The sequence below is a fragment of the Phytophthora ramorum genome (assembly GCF_020800215.1).
Source record: "Phytophthora ramorum isolate Pr-102 chromosome Unknown Phyram_PR-102_s0009, whole genome shotgun sequence".
Lineage (NCBI taxonomy): Eukaryota > Oomycota > Peronosporomycetes > Peronosporales > Peronosporaceae > Phytophthora > Phytophthora ramorum.
The window spans coordinates 489,886-506,855 of record NW_027150655.1 but is presented as its reverse complement, the minus strand read 5'-3'; the positions used below and the strand labels follow the sequence as shown (position 1 = coordinate 506,855).

Below are 16,970 nucleotides of genomic sequence, written 5' to 3'. Positions count from 1 at the left end.
AGGATAGTGCTTCCTGGACGCATAGAATATAGTGCACGCCGACTTACCCATTTGTCTCTTGCCACGCGTATGCAGTTGCTGTAGCTCATGAGGAGGATGAAAGTCTCACTCAGAGCTTGACGAAGGCTCACCTCTGAAACGGCTCCTGTCGTCGATATGTCTATGAAGCTGTAGTGATGCGCGTACAGCTTGGTGTCCCCCGGACCCAAGTCATCCAGCATGTCGTCGAGTCCCGATGGTCCCACAAAGATGTCCTGTACTCAGCTGGGTCTTGGCGCGTAGATGCAGCAGTACAAGAAGGAGGAGAGAGTGGATGCGTGGTATGAGACGATGGAGACTGTCTATCGCTACCAGCTTCGTCTCCACGTCCTACATGTACGTCGACAGCGACGCTGATGAGGCTGATGAGGCTGATGAGCTGCAGGACGGAGCAGTGGAAGTAAAGCGCTAGCTGCTCGTTTCGATAAAAAGTATTGCCACTACGTTACGATATCCATACACATGCAAACTTGTCTTCAGGCTGGTCCTAGCAGACTTGCGTCGCTTGTTCATCAACGTTTCTTGGTCGACCTTGTCGTCATCAAGCAGCGTGTCACGATAGAAGAAAGCCATTCGGCGAGCGGGCTCATCACACGAAGAAAGTATCGGACGCAAGCGCCGAAGCGAAGTAGGAGCGCAAGCGAGTGGACGATCAAAGTGGCCAACCGGGAGTAATGAGTCCCCATCGACCATTTCGAAAGCCCACCACACCCGCACCTCACGCGAAGTACGCCAGCATCTACAGCTTGAACGAGGGTAATGAGCCCCGATCAACTGAGCTGCTGGCGCACTTCACGTGAGGCCTACCAAGCCTCGCCACTCCACGTCCAGAAACCTCCAACGAGAGATCAGCCACCACAGAGAGAAATGAGTCTCCGCTCGCCGGACTTTCAACGCGCTGCGTGAGGTCCAAGTTGCTTGGAACACCGGGAGAAATGAGTCCCGCGTCGCGCGGAATGGCCGCGATAAGAGACAGAGATGAGTGCTCGTGCCGTACCAATTCACCACGCCAGCCATTCCATCAACTTGCCGACAGTCATGACCTTCTACCACTTCGCTGCAGCATCCGAAGCACGAGTTCAGCCTTCGTCGAACGCGTCGTAGGAAGTGATCCATGTCGTCGCTGTCGTTGATCTCGTCGGACGCCCGCTTCTGGACACGGCGCTCCTGCGTCTGCGCTGGCACCTCCATGGGTTCGCTCACGGCCTCCACCAACGTCGCAGGCGTAGCTTCCTTCCTCCCATCCGACGCAGGCGATTCACGACCACCAGCGTCCGTACGCTCCGGGATCGGACGCAAGTGACGCACGCGCTGCTGTTGGCGCTTGAATCCCCAGTTGGTAAAGAGAACGTACTTTCCTCCGACCAACTCACCCCCTTGTAGGTCCTGCGCGCGATAGCTTCCAGGGAGGTCAACGGGTGGCACAACGTAGTCGTCCGTGTCTTCGTCCGTGTCTTCGTCTGTGCTTTCGTCCGAGTCTTCGTCCGAGGCGCTAGAGCAGAGGCAGCGCGGGGAGACTACCAGCTGCGTCTCCAGGTCTTGCTTCTCCTGGCCAGCCGTCTCCACCTTCTTCTGCAGCGCCTCGATCTCCATGCGGAGCGTCCTGCTCTCCTCCTCATGCTGCATGGCCTTGGTCTTGGCCTCTTCGAGCTGCACGCGCACTTGCTCGCTGTGCTCCGAGAGCGCGGCCACGTGTTGCTTGCTCGTCTGCAGCTCCGCAGCCAGCTTCTCGTTGTGCGGCCGCCTGCTGCTTGCGCGCCTTGTTGTAGTACGTGTCGATCACCATGCTTCTGTCGAATCACTTGTGCTCTGATGATCAAGTTGTTAAATGGGCAAAAGCCCACAGTGCCAAAGCTGAGTGAGAAAGTGCAGAACTCCCAACCGGAATTAGTGCGACTTGCGAAACCGGAATGATTGTCACTTGAACCCATTCTGGGACTCGACTTGACCATGCTCAAGTTTGCGAAGCCCAAGCCCGACACGGTCCTGACGCAGTTGGCCGAGAGCTCCTCGCTGCAGCACGTGTCGTACTCGACCGAGTGCGAGGACGCCCTGAGCACTGACGAGACGGACGGTCTGCTGGGTGTCCGCCTACGAGAAGCGCGCGGAGCTGGAGGTGGTCAAGAAGGTCGACGAGGGGGCCGACAAGACCATCATGTTCGCCGATCTGGCGCCCCACGGACATGGCCTACATCGTACACAAGGAACAGTCAGCTCGTTGGAGCACTTATAAGTACAAAGGCGCTGTCGTTCTCGTGCACATCAGCAAGGTGTGCAAGCATGCATGCAATGGGATCTATGCACCCATCGAAACGTTGAATAACTCTACGACAACTAAGCTTGCTACAACATGTGCACCAGACCAAGCGGCGACGGTACCGTATTGATTACCACGATGAGATGATTACCCGAAAATCGACTATCAAAAAGTGCATGTACATGAAATTAACGCGCACGATGCACAAGCTCTGTAGGACATCAACGCCTTTAACACGCTGGTAACTACAATAGTTAGGACTGCATTGTGCAACACGAGGCCATTATATAGCGCAGGAAGTGTGCAGCTCGATGCCTGTCACGTGTGGTCATTTTTGAGACGAGGTTGCTCCAAAGACTGGTGCTCCTCAGACAGTCGACTCCGCACACGACCCAAAACATTTAGCCAACTGCTGCAGTGACTGGTACATTGCATCCTCATGCCGAAGACACTATTACCGTTCGGCAACCTAGTTCGGCAGCAAATACAGTATAAATAAGATGTAGATGCAAACAAGGCACTGCATTTCTCGACTCCAAATCTGCCGCAGCCCCCCCGTTGTCCTAGCAGTGTCACTTCAAAAGAGAAATACTTCGGAGTAGACGATTTGAAAGCCCACCATTCAGGATATTTCCGGCTTACAGCACAAACAAGGTTCGCCCGACTACAAGTAGCGGTTGCGGGCGAGAGCGAACGGGTCCAGTTCAGGCAGCTTCGGCACGAACTGTACGACGGCGTCGATCTTCTCCTTCACTTCTGGTGTGATTTTACTCTCAAACTCGATCGGCTTGAGGGTCTCTTCCAGTTGTTCCGGACGGTTAGCCCCCAAGAGAACAGTCGACACTTGCTGGTTCGCCACTGCCCAGGCGATCGACATTTGGGCGAGAGAGCAGCCTAGCTCCGCTTCAACTTGTCTGTGATCTCCACATTTGCTGCAAAGCCGTGCAGCATCCAGCCTCCCTGGAACGCTGGAGACGCATAGCGAGAGCCTTCGGGCTTGCCGGTGCTGTACTTGCCGGTCAAAATACCCATCGACAACGGCGACCAAATCGTGAGGCCCAGGTTGTACTTCTTGTACAGTTTCACCAGGTCAAAGTCCACCCTGGAACGCTCCAGGATGTTGTACTGCAGTTGCTCGACCACCGGTCGGATCAGTCCGAGGCGGTCCGCGATCTCGCAGGCTTCGATGATGGTGGCTGAGCTCCACTCGCTCGTTCCCCAGTAGAACGCCCAACCTTGTTCAATCACGTAGTTCATCGCCCTGACGGTCTCCTCAATAGGCGTGTGCGGTCTGAGCGGCGGCAGAACACGACGTCGACGTACTCCAAACCCAGCCGGCGCAGCGAAGCCTTCGTGCCTTCAATGACGTGTTTGCGGTCGACTCCGGTGGAGTTCGGCCCGGACTTGGTGCCTTGGAAAATCTTGGTAGTGATCACCAGGTCTTCACGACCCCACACACCTTCTTCGATGCCTCTCCTGATGGCTTTGCCCAGCATGATCTCGGCCTTGCCACGGCCGTAAGTCTCAGCCGAGTCGAAGAAGTTCACGCCATGCCTGTAGGCCAGAGTCATGAGCTTGTACCAGAAATCGCCCTCGTACTTGGCTTCGTCGCTCATGTACGTGCCAAGACCGAACTTGGACACGAGAAACCGGGACCCCCCAACAAGCGGTAGGTCATTTCGGAGGGGGTAGCAGCGTCTGAGGAAAGCCCCATGGTTGCCAGACTTCGGTGCAGTTAGTGATGAGAAGCTCAAGTAAATTTGAGAATGACTCGAAGATTGAAGGCGATCAGGATTGCTGGATGACGACCACAAATCTAGCGCTGCCATTTGCTACTTGTCGTAGCACGCATGTAGCGATCACGAAGTTCACGACCGCGACCCTGACTTCCGGCGTAATCTTGTTCAAATGCCCACGTTGGGACGAATGCAAGCTAGCAGCCTTAAGTTATCATAGTAGCCTGTGGCTCAGTACGACGACGAGGATACAGCCTCCGATCTGGTACGTTCTCGCTGAGAACGTACCAGAACTTGTCGCTGCGGGCTTACTTGTTTACTTGATCTGCGTAGCTGCTAGCGAAGTGACGGTCAAGTTGAAGCATTTCAACTTGAAATGCCTTCCCAGCATGCATTCCCAAGCTGATTATGCTACCAATCCTGTTTCATCCATTTAGCCAGTATATGTATTTACACAGTCTCGAATGCATGATCCAGTTCATCCAAGCCGTATGTCATCTCGCAGGGGATGCATTGTTGAGGGTCGCCAGCGTATTCCATGTCTTCAAGCGAGTAGAGCTCACTTTCGTTTTTGCCTCCAAGCACCAATGGCGCCCAACACTTCCTCAACCAAGATGGGTCACCGCTTCCTGGGCGATTCCGGGCTGCTCGTCTCCAAGCTGGCACTCGGGTCCTGGATGAACTACGACGAGAAGTACACGGTCGACGCCTGGTACAAGATGGTCCAGATGGCCTACGAGCACGGAGTCAACTTCTACGACACGGCCGAAATCTACGGCAACGGCCAAGCTGAAGAGCTCCTGGGCGGTGCCATCAAGAAGGGCATCGCTCAAGGAGTTTGGAGCCGGGAGGACCTGGTCATCTCCACCAAAGTCTTCAACGGGTATAAAGGCTTCTTCGAGGCTGGCCCCAACGACCAGGGCAACAGCCGCAAGCACATCATCGAGGGCGTCAAGGCGTCTCTCAAACGCCTCGACCTCGAGTACGTGGACGTCATCTTTTCGCATCGTCCGGAGCCGTACACGCCCATTGAGGAAACGGTGCGAGCTATGAACTTCGTCATCAACCTGGGCTGGGCCTTCTACTGGGGCACCAGCGAGTGGCTCGCCTCGGACATCCGAGAGGCTTGCGAGATCGCCGACCGATTGGGCCTCATCCGCCCCATTGTCGAGCAAGCGCAGTACAACATCTTTGTGCGCAACAAAGTGGAGTTCGAGTTCCTGGACTTGTACAACAAGTACAAGCTGGGCTTGACGACGTGGTCTCCGTTGGCGTTCGGAACGCTGACGGGCAAGTACAGTGATGGCAAGCCCGAGGGATCGCGTTACACGTCGCCGCTGTTCAAGGAAGGGGGCCCCTTTTCAGAGGGCTTTGCGGAGCGCGTTGAGATGGCGGACAAGCTCAAGCCCATTGCCAAGGAGCTGGGTTGCTCGCTCGCGCAGATGGCCATGGCCTGGGCCGTCGCGAACGAGCACGCGTCGACGGTGCTGATCGGCGCGAGTCGACCGTCCCAGCTGGAGGAGAACCTCAAGGCGCTGGACTTCGTGGACAAGATCACGCCCGAGGTGAAGGCCAAGATCGATGCGGTCGTCAACTTCGTGCCGACCGTGTCGAAGATGGACCAGTTGTCGCTGCTGCGAGGCCGCCACCTGTGAAGTGGTCGTCAGGGCAACAGGGAGCCCAAGTCTCATTGTGCTAGTCGTTCGTTATTGTATATGTCGGCCCCTAGGACGCTAACGGACTGGTTGAAGGAGCATAACAACCGAAAAATGAATTGAATTGGCTGTCTGATTATCACCTCTTCATCAACGTTAAGACCACAACTGATTCAACTGACGGAAGCTGCGCTTTACAAGTGGCGCTTGCGGACCTCGCGCAGATGGTCGGGCACAGGCTGCGTGGGGGTGAAGGAGGCGATGGCGTCGATTTTGGCCTTCACCTCAGGAGTGATCTTGTCGATGATGTCGACTGCGTCGAGGTTTTCCTCCAGCTGTGACTGGCGACTGGCCCCGACAATGACGGTCGACACGTGCTCGTTGGTGGCGCACCAAGCGAGAGCCAACTGAGCCAGTGAACAGCCCAGTTCCGTCGCGATGGGCTTGAGCTTGTCGGCCGTCTCCACTCTCTCGGCGAAGTTCCTTCCCCACGTAGCATTTCGCATGTCTTCAGTGGACAGGCGAGAACCGTCCGGGTAGCTTGCGCTGTACTTGCCGGTGAGCGTACCAAAAGCGAGTGGAGACCACGCAGTGATGCCGTAGTTGTACTTTTTGTACAGGTCCACGAACTCGAACTCGACGCGGTTCCGCTCAAGGATGTTGTACTGCGACTGCTCCACGATGGGACGGATCAAACCGAGGCGGTCAGCGATCTCGCAAGCCTCCGTGATCTCACTTGTGGACCAGTTGCTGGTCCCCCAGTAGAACGCCCAGCCCTGTCCGATGATGTGGTTCATGGCACGGACAGTCTCTTCAATGGGGGTGAAGGCGTCAGGGTGATGACAGAAAACCACGTCCACGTAGTCGAGCCCCATCCGACCCAGGGAGGCTTGGGTTCCTTCGATGAGGTGTTTGCGGTTCAACCGGTGGCTGTTGGGCGTTCCGTTGGTGAAACCCTTGGTGCCGCTAAAGATTTTCGCAGTGACCACGAGGTCTTCACGGCTCCAGACGCCTTCCTCGATGCCCTTCTTGATAGCACCGCCCATCAGGTCGTCGGCACGGCCCAGCGCGTAGTTCTCAGCAGAGTCAAAGAAGTTGACCCCATGCTGGAATGCAGTCTTCATCATCAGGTACCAGGCATCGACCGTGTTCTTCTCGTCCTGGAACATCCACGAGCCCAGGGCGAACTTTGACACGAGAAGGCCTGAGTTGCCCAGGAAACGGTAGGTCATCTTGGTGGCCGGAGGTGCAGGTACCATTGTAAACTGACAGCACTTGGGTGGTGTTGCTGGTTGGAAGCAAATTGCAGAATGGCACAGCAGGAACGTGGTAATTCAACCTACCGCGTTTTGTGAGAAATATCCTATGGATCAGTGTAATCTTCAAGGAAGCGACTGGTGATTATGTAGCTCAAAAGTACTATTGGGTACTGTAGCACTAGCAGTGCTCTTGGAGTCGAAAAAAGTACACAATCTATTTACAAAAGCAGCCTAAGCTTTAGTGCATAATACTACTACTATACTATTTTGAGCCACAAAACAATTCATGCACGCAACATCGCTACCTGCACCTCATCATCGTCGCTGTTGACATGCATGTAGGACGTGGCGACGAAGCTGGTAATGATAGACAGTCTCCATCGTCTCATACCACGCATCCACTCTCTCCTCCTTCTTGTACTGCTGCATCTACGCGCCAAGACCCAGCTGAGTACAGGACATCTTTGTGGGACCATCGGGACTCGACGACATGCTGGATGACTTGGGTCCGGGGGACACCAAGCTGTACGCGCATCACTACAGCTTCATAGACATATCACCAGAGAAGCCCTCGCAGCGCGGATCGGCAGCAATCGATTCCAACTGAACGGACGGTGCCATCGCGCACTTCGCGGAGATCGTCTTCAGGATCTGGTGGCGCTCCGATGCCCGAGGCAAAGGCACATACAGGAGCTTGTCGAGACGGCCAGGACGCAGCATGGCTGGGTCGATGATGTCAGGCCGGTTCGTTGCAGCCATCACAAACACATTACGGCGGCCGTCCAGTCCGTCCATCTCGGTCAGTAGCTGGTTCACGACACGCTCGCTAACTCCGTTGCCACCAGAGTCACCACCGGCACCACCGGAGCGACGAGGCCCCAAAGCATCCAGGTCGTCAAAGATAACGACATACGGAGAGGACGCTCGTGCTCGTTGGACTTCAGTAAGCGCGCCCATGTCATCTCACGTAACGTCGGGGATTGTAGCAAAGCCCTCACGTTTGGAGCTCGGCTGTTCCTTCGGAACCGCAGCTTCAAAATCAGCCATGGTAATGCTAAGCGGGGCCAACTGCGCCTCCATGAACGGCTCCACCTGAGCACGCAAGTCTGGGGAGGCACATACGCTGACAATGGTGTCGATCTCAGCCTTCGATCTTGTCAACGATCGCCAGTCTGACCAGTTTGCCTGCATAATCCCGGCGTCAAGTCTCGAGTCTGCATCAACAATTGCATTTTCATGGATCGCTGTACAATCTCATCGGTTCGCTACGCTGATTGAATTGGGCTTGGTTGAACCATACGACGGATGAACACGATCGTGGCTGACTTGGGATCTGCTCTTCATTGTGCTTTGATTATGAAGTGAGTCCGCTTTGTTGATGCAGGCTGGAGTAATAGCGCTCCAAAACATACCACTCGGGAGCTCCGGCAACTCGATGCTCCGCCTCATTCTTGAAATTGCTTCAGAGTGAGCACAAGTTACCAAACGCCCCAAGCTACCCCTTCGCCTTCACGATGGCCCCTGCGATTGGTTCCCCCGCCAAGATGACCTACCGCTTCCTTGGTAACTCCGGTCTGCTGGTGTCCAAGCTTGCTGTCGGAAGCTGGATGCACCGTGAAGAGTATCAGACGGTGGACGCCTGGTATGAAATGATGAAGACTGCCTTCAAGCACGGAGTCAACTTCTTCGACAACGCCGAGATCTATGGCAACGGCCAGGCGGAAGAGATTATGGGCGGTGCCATCAAGAAAGGCCTCGAGGAAGGTGTGTGGAGCCGCGAGGACCTCGTGGTCACCACCAAGTTTTTCGTCGGATACAAGGGCTTCACCGAGTCTGGCCCGAACGACCAGGGCTTGAGCCGCAAACACATCGTGGAAGGTGCTCGCGCCTCACTGCGCCGCCTGCAACTGGAGTATGTGGACGTCATCTTCTGCCACCGCCCGGAGCCGTACACCCCGATCGAGGAGACTGTCCGCGCCATGAACTATGTCATTGAACAAGGCTGGGCCTTCTACTGGGGAACCAGCGAGTGGCTGGCGTCGGACATCCAGGAAGCCTGTGAGATCGCAGACCGCCTTGGACTCATCCACCCCATTGTGGAGCAGCCGCAGTACAACATCTTCACTCGCAGCAAGGTGGAGTACGAGTACGTGGACCTCTACAAGAAGTACAAGCTGGGTCTCACGACTTGGTCACCGTTGGCGTTCGGCACGCTGACGGGCAAGTATAGTGCCGGAAGGCCGGACGGTTCGCGCTTCACGAAGCCTGCGTTTGCTAAACGTGAGCTGGTGCCTACCTACGACGAGCGCGTGGAGATTGCCGACCAGCTCAAGCCGATTGCTGCTGAGATCGGCTGCTCGCTGCCCCAGCTTGCTACTGCCTGGTGTGCAGCCAACGAGCATGTGTCAACGGTACTTGTTGGAGCGAGTCGTCCGGAGCAGCTGGAAGAGAACCTGAAGGCGATTGAGTTCGTGGACAAGATCACGCCGGAGGTGAAGGCCAAGATCGATGCGATCTACACTGTTGCTCCGACTGTGTCTGAAATGGACCCCTTCGCCTTCCTGCGCAAGCGCCACCTGTAAGTTTTTCACTGAGCTGGAAAGCATTGTAGTGCTGCAAGGAATTGTAGTGTGAGCGAAAAGGAATGACGAAACGATAACGAAATCGATCAATTTGTTTGTTGGCTCTGTTTTGCCTTTATGTAACTTAGCGCAGGAATTGACGAACAACCGAAGCACATTGTAACGGAATGTAGATGCATTTACAGTTGTCCCTAGAAACTACAGGAGCTCTCGTTGTCACAGCTGCATAACTTGCTTACAGGCGCAGCGAGTACCCACTCGAGGAATGGTAGTAGCCGCCATTGGCTCCCTTCGTCGAGCTGGTCGTAGTGGTGGAGCTAGAGGAGACGCCATTGATACTCACGGTCTTGACGGCCGTGGTTGTCGTGGTCGCGGCATCCTGGTCATTGCCCACCAGCATCGACAGCACGTCGGACTTTTCATTCTCAGCGCGCTTACGCATGCGACGGCGCTGGTTCTTGGTGAGCTTGGTCTCCCCCATAGCGGGCGTGCCGCCCACAGGGCCCACGGACTTTGTCGACTGTCGCGGCTGCTGCGTGTTCGGCTGAGCGTTTTCGTCACTGACCTCAGTGGCATCACGTGAGCCGTTCGTCTTCTTCTCATTGTCGTCCTGCTCGTCGGGATCTTGCTGATAGCGAGCGCTACGGCGCTGCTGGAACTCCTCCTCGCTGCGCAGCAGTTCCTGGACCTTGTCCTCCATGATAGTGCGCACCTTCTCCACCTCCTCCGTGGGGCCCTTCAGCGTGATGGAGCTATCACCGCGACGAATGTCAATCATCACGTCGGGGAACTGCTTCTGCAGCGCGCGAATGTTGGCGCCGCTCTTGCCAATTAGAGATCCGACCATCGAACTCGCAAAGGCAGGCGAGACGGTGGTCGGCAACGCAACTGTCTCCACCACGTAGATCTCAAGAAGGTGCTCGATCTTCTCCACCATGCGCTCGCGCTCCTCGTGGTCTTCGCCGTAGATCACAACCTGAAGCTCACCCTTCTCCTTCCCATCGACCACGTGGAACTGCACACCCTTCGCAGCGTCCTTCTTAGCAGAGAGAGCCACGTCGAGCTTGGTCTTCGTCACCTCCACTACCGACGACAGATTCTTGTGGTGGTTGAGCACTTCCTCCACCTTCTCAGCGGCTAACTTGATGGCCGCGTCGTCTCTCGAGCTGATGGTCAGCACTCGGTCCTCGTGCCGCGAACCCGTAGGGGAAGGCGCGCTCAAATCCAGGCGGGCGTTGCTTTCCGTACTGAGCTTCTTGATAGTTTCGCCATTGCGGCCCACCAGAATGGGCACAAGCCAGCCAGCGATAGGCAGCTCCACGTGCTGCTTCTTCCAGGCCTCGACGTCTTTCTTCAACTGTTTGGAGATCTCCTTGGCATTCTCCTTGGAGTCCGCAAACACCTTGAGACTCGTCTTCGTAGGCAGCGAAAACACAACGTTGTACTTGGCGCGAAGGGTGGGCAGAAGCTCATACATGCGGGTCGCAATTGACGGGGGCAGGTCCTCCAGCGTCTGGAAACAGTCAGTGTAGTAGAACTGGAGCACCTTCTCAACCTCAGCCTTGGCCTCATACACCTTGGACGCGTTGGTGCCTTCTATACGAATCGTGCCTTCCTCTCCTGTGCCCGAAGCTGCAGGTGAGCGCTTGATGCGCAGCTCACACCCAGTTTGCTTGCAGATCCGCAACGCGTTATCGTTCAACTTGGCAGCCTCACCCTTGACCTCCAGAGCACTAGCAAATGTAAGTGAGGGAAGCGGAATCGTCTCCACGAAGTGCGAGTCAGGCGAGACCAGCATCTCCAAGAACTTTTTGATCTTGCCAATCCCAATGGCAGGTCCACGGATCTTTGCCACCTTGCCATCATCCTGGAAGGCCACTCTCATGCCATCGCCACCTTCAGCCTCCAACTCCTGCAGACGCATGGCAATGGACTCGTGCTTCTCTAGAAGCGTGTTGAAGTTGGTCGGAGCCGATCCGGTAGCACCACGCGGCAATCCGGTAGTACTTTGCTTCTCCTGCGGGGAGGACACGTGGACACTATCGATCACATGTGTTTCCTGCAGTGTCTTCAACACATCATCGACACAGGCTTGAAGTGCCTCAGGAGATGCTGCTTTGACACGGACCTGGCCACGGTTCGGGAACGCGTCCAAAGTGGCGTCCGGGTGTGCAAGACGCATCGCCTTAATGCGTTCGCCCTTTTTGCCAATCAAGCAGCCCGTAGCAAAGGCATCGAGTTGCAGAAGTTGACGGTTCTGAGTCTGCAAAAGTTCATCGACAGCCGTTTGCACGATTTTCAGTTGCTCTTGGGTGCCAATCATTTCCAACTCGGAGGGCTGGCCGCCATTTCCTCGAAGCACGCGCACCTTGGCTCCGCTCTTGGTTTCAAGCTCCGACACAGTCTCACCCTTCTTGCCGATCACCGTCGGGATCTCATCGTTATCCAGCGGCAAGTACCGGACATGGTGAGCTTCATCCAGCTCCTCGAGTTGCTGCTTCGCCTTCTGGATTGCCTCGAGCGTACCGGTGAGAGAGATCTTGATTTGATCTGATTCACTCTCGCTACTACGCGAGGCACCATCCCGCGGTGGCGGGGGCAAGTGCAGTTTGCAACCGCTGTTAGTTTCGATTTCCGATAGCTTCTCGCGCTTCGATGCCATCAGCACAGCGATCAAATATCGCGACGTGACGAAGACCGAGCGTTGGTTGTTGTCCACAATCTCCATAATCTTCGTCTTAGCGGCGACGATAGCTTCTTCGTTGTCGCCGAAGACGCACACGTGGGTGTCCTGGATGTCGATGCGCACGTTACTTTCCTTTCCTTCGTTCTCGATCTCCTTGATCTTGCTTCCCTTCTTGCCAATGATGAGGCTCAGCAAGTGGTTGTCCGCCACCTCCTGTACCCAGTGGTGCTGCTCGAACTCTTTCAGACGCTCACGAAGCGCGTCTTCCATCGCATCAATCTGTTTCTTGTTACCGAGCACGTGGATGCGTTTTTCCTTCTTAAAGGCCTTGATGCGGGCGTCAAAGGCATCCGTGCGCAGCAGACGAAGCTGCGCTGCCTTATTGGCCATGAGGAACTCCACGAAGAACACGAACTTGTACTGCGCAAACTCATCTCCCTTGAATAGTTGCTTGTCGTCGGGCGTGAAGGTCTTCTCGCGCTGGGACTGCTCCGCAATGAGTTCCCGCACAAACTTCTCGGCACTAGCGACGCTGTCCTTGGTACCAACCAGCCGCACATTGTTCGTCACCTTGTCGATGTCCACCAGGGCGCCAGTGTCTTCCATCAGCTGATTGATCGTCTCGCCCTTCTTGCCAATCAGTTTGGGCACGATCTCCGACGGCAGTTGAATGTCCACCTTACCGTCTGTCAGGTCGTTGATGGCCTTCTCCAGCTGCTTGGCCTTCGCGGGTGAGGCCATGACGGTCAGGATGCCTTCCAGCTTGCTCACGTCGATTTTGAGCTTGAGCGACTTCTCCAGCTCGTGCAGATGCTTGGCCTGCTGGAACATGAGCACCTTGACCGTGTCAGGGTGCAGGCCAATCGAGTGGTTGGTCGCCAGCGTGATGTCCTCAATGGCTTCCTTGGCCGCGCGCGCCTGCTCGGGCGCGCTCGTGATCTTGACGACGTTCTCCTTGTTGTCCACCTCGAGCATGGCGCAGCATGCCTTCTCCATCTGGTGCACGTGCGCGAACTGCTTGCCGATGACAGCGCCCATCCGGTCGGCGGGGACCGTCACTTCGATCGTGACAAAGTCCGCCACTGGCTTGTCCAGGTGCGCCGCGAGCTTGAGCTTACGGATTCCCTGCTGCAGCTGCTGCAGCGTGGCGTCCAGCTCCTTGTGCCGTTCGAAGCGCTCCTGGCGCTCCTGGCGCGTGGCGTCCACCATGGCCTGGAACTCGTCGCAGGTCTCCTGCTGCGCCAGCTTGTCCTTGAGCTGCTGCAGCTCGCGCAGCAGCACGCGCTCGTCGCCGGCGGACATGGACGTGGTGTTGCGGCGCCACTCCTTGCTTTCCATCTCCTCCTTGACGCGCTCCGCCGACATGTTGGGCCGCCGCGGAGGGCTCTTGAAGGCCACGCGCAGCTTCTCGTCCAGCTGCTTGCCGGCCGCTGCGTTGGCCGCTTTGGCGGCCGTCACGCTCTCCAGACGCTGCTGCATCTGCTGGAGCATCTCGACGTCGCTGGGCGTGGACATGGCGAGGGTAGAACGGAGGTAGGGCGGGCCACTTGAGTCGAACGGGATCTTTTCACGAATGATCGCTCTTGCGCGTCAATCACAGCGGCCGCTCAGTATTTGACACGTAACAGTTAGATAACTGGGCTAACTGACTTGGTGTTTGTATTGGTTTGGAAGGATACTAAAAGCAAGAAAATAGGAGTGAAGGTCATTTTGTTGAAGTTTTTTTTTTAGCGGAACGGGGTGCGCTTGTCCTGCAGCTTCCGGCTCAGGAGCGTCTTCTTGAGCGCACTGGACGTAGTCTCTCGCCGGATCTTGAGCACGGTGCCGATAGTGGACTGGGCGGATACTGGCGAAGGTAGGAGGGCAGAGTTGGAGCGAGAGAGCGACACGGAGCGAACTGCGCGAGAGGGCGGCAGGAGGATCGTGGCGGCCTGCTTCTTGGCTGCAGGAGGAGCTATTCTGGAGACTTTGCGAGCCGGTTTTGACTTGCGTACGGCTGCTTTGGGCTCTGGAGGTGGCGTGGTAGAACTGATTGAGTAGATGATAGGGTGCACTTCTGCTGGGGTGGGCAGTTGGTGCTGGTGCTGGTTGTATTCGACTTCGTGATAAGGAGAGGCGGGGGCAACGTCGATGGAGTTGAGGGCGTCTTTGCCGTACCGTTTGGTCATGATTTCTAGCTCGGTTTCCCACGAGATCGCCGAGCCTGCACGGTGGCGAGCGTGGTCTTGCATGTCGAGGGACGAGAAGGGTAGCGTGAGATCGCTGGAAAGCGGCGACTGTTGTAGTGCCAAACGGTTCATGAAGCCTTCGAGGGACCGATCACGAGAACTGCTTTTCGTAGCACTATCGCCGCCTCCGACGGCAGAACGAATCTGCTGAAGAACACGCACAATAGCTGCCGGGTTGAAGTCTTTAGAGGGCGCTCGAGCTGAACAGGAAGAAGGCAGAGCCACGAGTGCGAGGAATTTAGCGCCAGGCTTGACGGTATCTTGAAGAAGCACTGTCAGCTTGGAACTGTGATAGCGCACGAAGGCCACATCCTTCAGTCGGACCTCAGCAAGAGCATTCACGAGTGCTTCAGATCCATTCTCCACAGCAACTCGTTGCCTCACCTCGTCACGGCTGTCGGACCATGGGAGTGAGGCCTTTGCAGTGGATTTGGGTCCTGTACCAGACCCTAGCGCTACCTCGACGATTTGGAGCTTCGACTTGACGGGTACTGCACCGGTAAGCAAGCTTTCGTAGGTCAAACATACCGTCACGACCGTGTGGGTGAGAGATCCGTTCAACAACGGAACCGACTCAGTCGAACCAAACGGCTGGGTAGCCGTTGCAGTGAGGTGCTCGCGTCCACCCGCAAGCACCATTAGAGCTTCCTCCGCATTCTGTACCTCTAGCACCACAATATGTCGCGCTGAGGAGGCGTTTGCCTCCGTTGGCGGTGCTGTCATCGCTTCAAGACCGAGTAAATCGTACACAGTCTCGTTGAAAACAGCAAGGAAGCTGATGGTGAACTTTGCTCGGCGGAAACGCGTATCAGTACCATGAGCTCCTACAGCGGCGAACAGTTCACGAAGTAGTAGCTCCGGTACAGATTGTTGGCCAGTAGAGCCTGCAATGCGAAGAGGAGGCGCGCCGACGAAAGTGGTGACACAAGCATTGCATCCGTCTAACACAGACTGGAGAAGCGGGGTCACTGATTCATGACGGTCCCATTCACGCGCTCGGTCTGAGAAGACGGCATCGCATTTGACTCCCAGTACTTCGTTACCACCCTCGGTAGCACCACCAACAGTGCTTTCACGCAGGAACAGCTCACCATTCCCGTAGTTTGCACGAAGCAACAACTTTTCCGACTCGCTTTCATTGCCAACTACAGCGTCTGGTGGTGGCTCCACGTTTTGAAGTTGGCAAATAATAAGGGCATCACGTCTTGCACGCCAAAGCTGCTCATGAAGGTGGCGGCGCGCAAGTTCGGCGCTGTATAGTGCCAACCGAAGTGGAGCATGTTCAATATGCGCTGACTTCGCATATCGACATGAGCGTTCGACGAGAGTCATCACTGGGGCCCGCAGTCTTTCTAGGAACCGCCGGAAGTCCCCTTGAATTGCCACAAGTGGTGCTCGAGTCTGTGCTAGTGTTACTCGCATCCCACGCAATGAAGTAATGGCATCACGAGCCATGCCGCTCACTTGGCGTCGGTACACAGCATGCCGTTGGATGGCCGCTTGCTGAGATTGTAAATGTTCCCTAGCGCTAGCTCCGTAAGCTTGGAAAGCCTTAGACTCGGCAGCTTTTGCAGCCACCGCCCCCTTGAGCTGATTAGCTTGGTGCTGGAGTGCATCTCGCTCGTCTCGTAACGTTTCTAGCTCGCGCTCCCGAAGCTCAGCGCGTTGACGAGCAACTTGTAGTTGCTCGCGTAGTGCTGCGTTCTCTCGCTCACGGTGCTCGCTTTGAGCTTGCGCCTCCGTCCACTTCTCCATGATCGATTTGAAGTGTGAGCCGCGCTTGCCCATTTCAGCAGTCAAATGCTCAACGTTGTCGTGTAGCAATTTCGTTTCCTGTGTTAGCAGTTGACGCTCTTGGCGTAATTCCTTGGCAGTAGCTTCACTTTGCTCGAGCGCTTCGCGATCCTCTCTTGCACGTGTACGCAGAGCCGCCAGTTCATCGTGTTGCATTGAGATACACGCATTTAGCTCCATCACCTGCATGGCCCGTTGATGGGCTTCCGCAAGAGCCTTCTCTTTGGCCTTCTTTGCGTCCAGCAATTCTTTCCAGCAGAACTCCCCAGCTTCCGCGTCGCTAAGTATTGCAGGGGTCAGCTGAGACTTCGCAGAGTTACCATTTACAGTTGGCCCTGAAGTCTCGTCAGACTTTGTTGTACCCTCATTGCTAGATTTCCGTTCACTTTCAGCAGCAGTTCGCAGTGTCAACACTTGTTTCTGCAACTGATCCAGCTCCATCAACAGCGAATGGTTTCGCTTCTCCACATCGCTGCGCTTGCTTCGCTCTTCTTGGACCTTCGCAGTCATGTCCACGAGAAGGTTAGCCAGTGACTCGGAACCAGGTGCCGGTTGCGCCGAAATCTCGCCGTCCCGAATGTCATCCTCGTCACCTCCTTCTTCGTCGCTTCTGGGTTCCTGCTGCTCCGTTTCCTCTTCTTCTGCTACCGCATGATGGTCTTCATCTTCGTCAAGTGATACGCTGGAGAGATTCATGAGCACGGTACGATTGAATACACTTTCTCAACCGAGAA

The 16,970-nt window shown here is 55.9% G+C and overlaps 4 protein-coding genes across 4 annotated transcripts; all 4 read right to left on the bottom strand.

Moving 5' to 3' along the window:
- Positions 1–369: 369 nt before the first annotated feature.
- On the bottom strand, positions 370–1,632 carry KRP23_9880 (uncharacterized protein; the record flags this gene model as incomplete). Its single annotated transcript, XM_067895490.1, has 2 exons — positions 370–418; positions 1,394–1,632. The coding sequence occupies 2 exons, from the start codon at positions 1,630–1,632 to the stop codon at positions 370–372; spliced, it is 288 nt and encodes a 95-aa protein (XP_067741702.1).
- A 5,851-nt stretch (positions 1,633–7,483) lies between these two features.
- Positions 7,484–7,903, bottom strand: KRP23_9879 (putative ribosome biogenesis ATPase nvl; the record flags this gene model as incomplete). Its single annotated transcript, XM_067895489.1, has 1 exon — positions 7,484–7,903. The coding sequence occupies one exon, from the start codon at positions 7,901–7,903 to the stop codon at positions 7,484–7,486; it is 420 nt and encodes a 139-aa protein (XP_067741701.1).
- Positions 7,904–9,763: 1,860 nt separating this feature from the next.
- KRP23_9878 (uncharacterized protein) lies at positions 9,764–13,729 on the bottom strand (the record flags this gene model as incomplete). The annotated part of the gene is made up of 1 exon (XM_067895488.1): positions 9,764–13,729. The coding sequence occupies one exon, from the start codon at positions 13,727–13,729 to the stop codon at positions 9,764–9,766; it is 3,966 nt and encodes a 1,321-aa protein (XP_067741700.1).
- A 212-nt stretch (positions 13,730–13,941) lies between these two features.
- KRP23_9877 (Kinesin-like protein KIN-14Q) lies at positions 13,942–16,932 on the bottom strand (the record flags this gene model as incomplete). Its single annotated transcript, XM_067895487.1, has 1 exon — positions 13,942–16,932. The coding sequence occupies one exon, from the start codon at positions 16,930–16,932 to the stop codon at positions 13,942–13,944; it is 2,991 nt and encodes a 996-aa protein (XP_067741699.1).
- Positions 16,933–16,970: the final 38 nt, after the last annotated feature.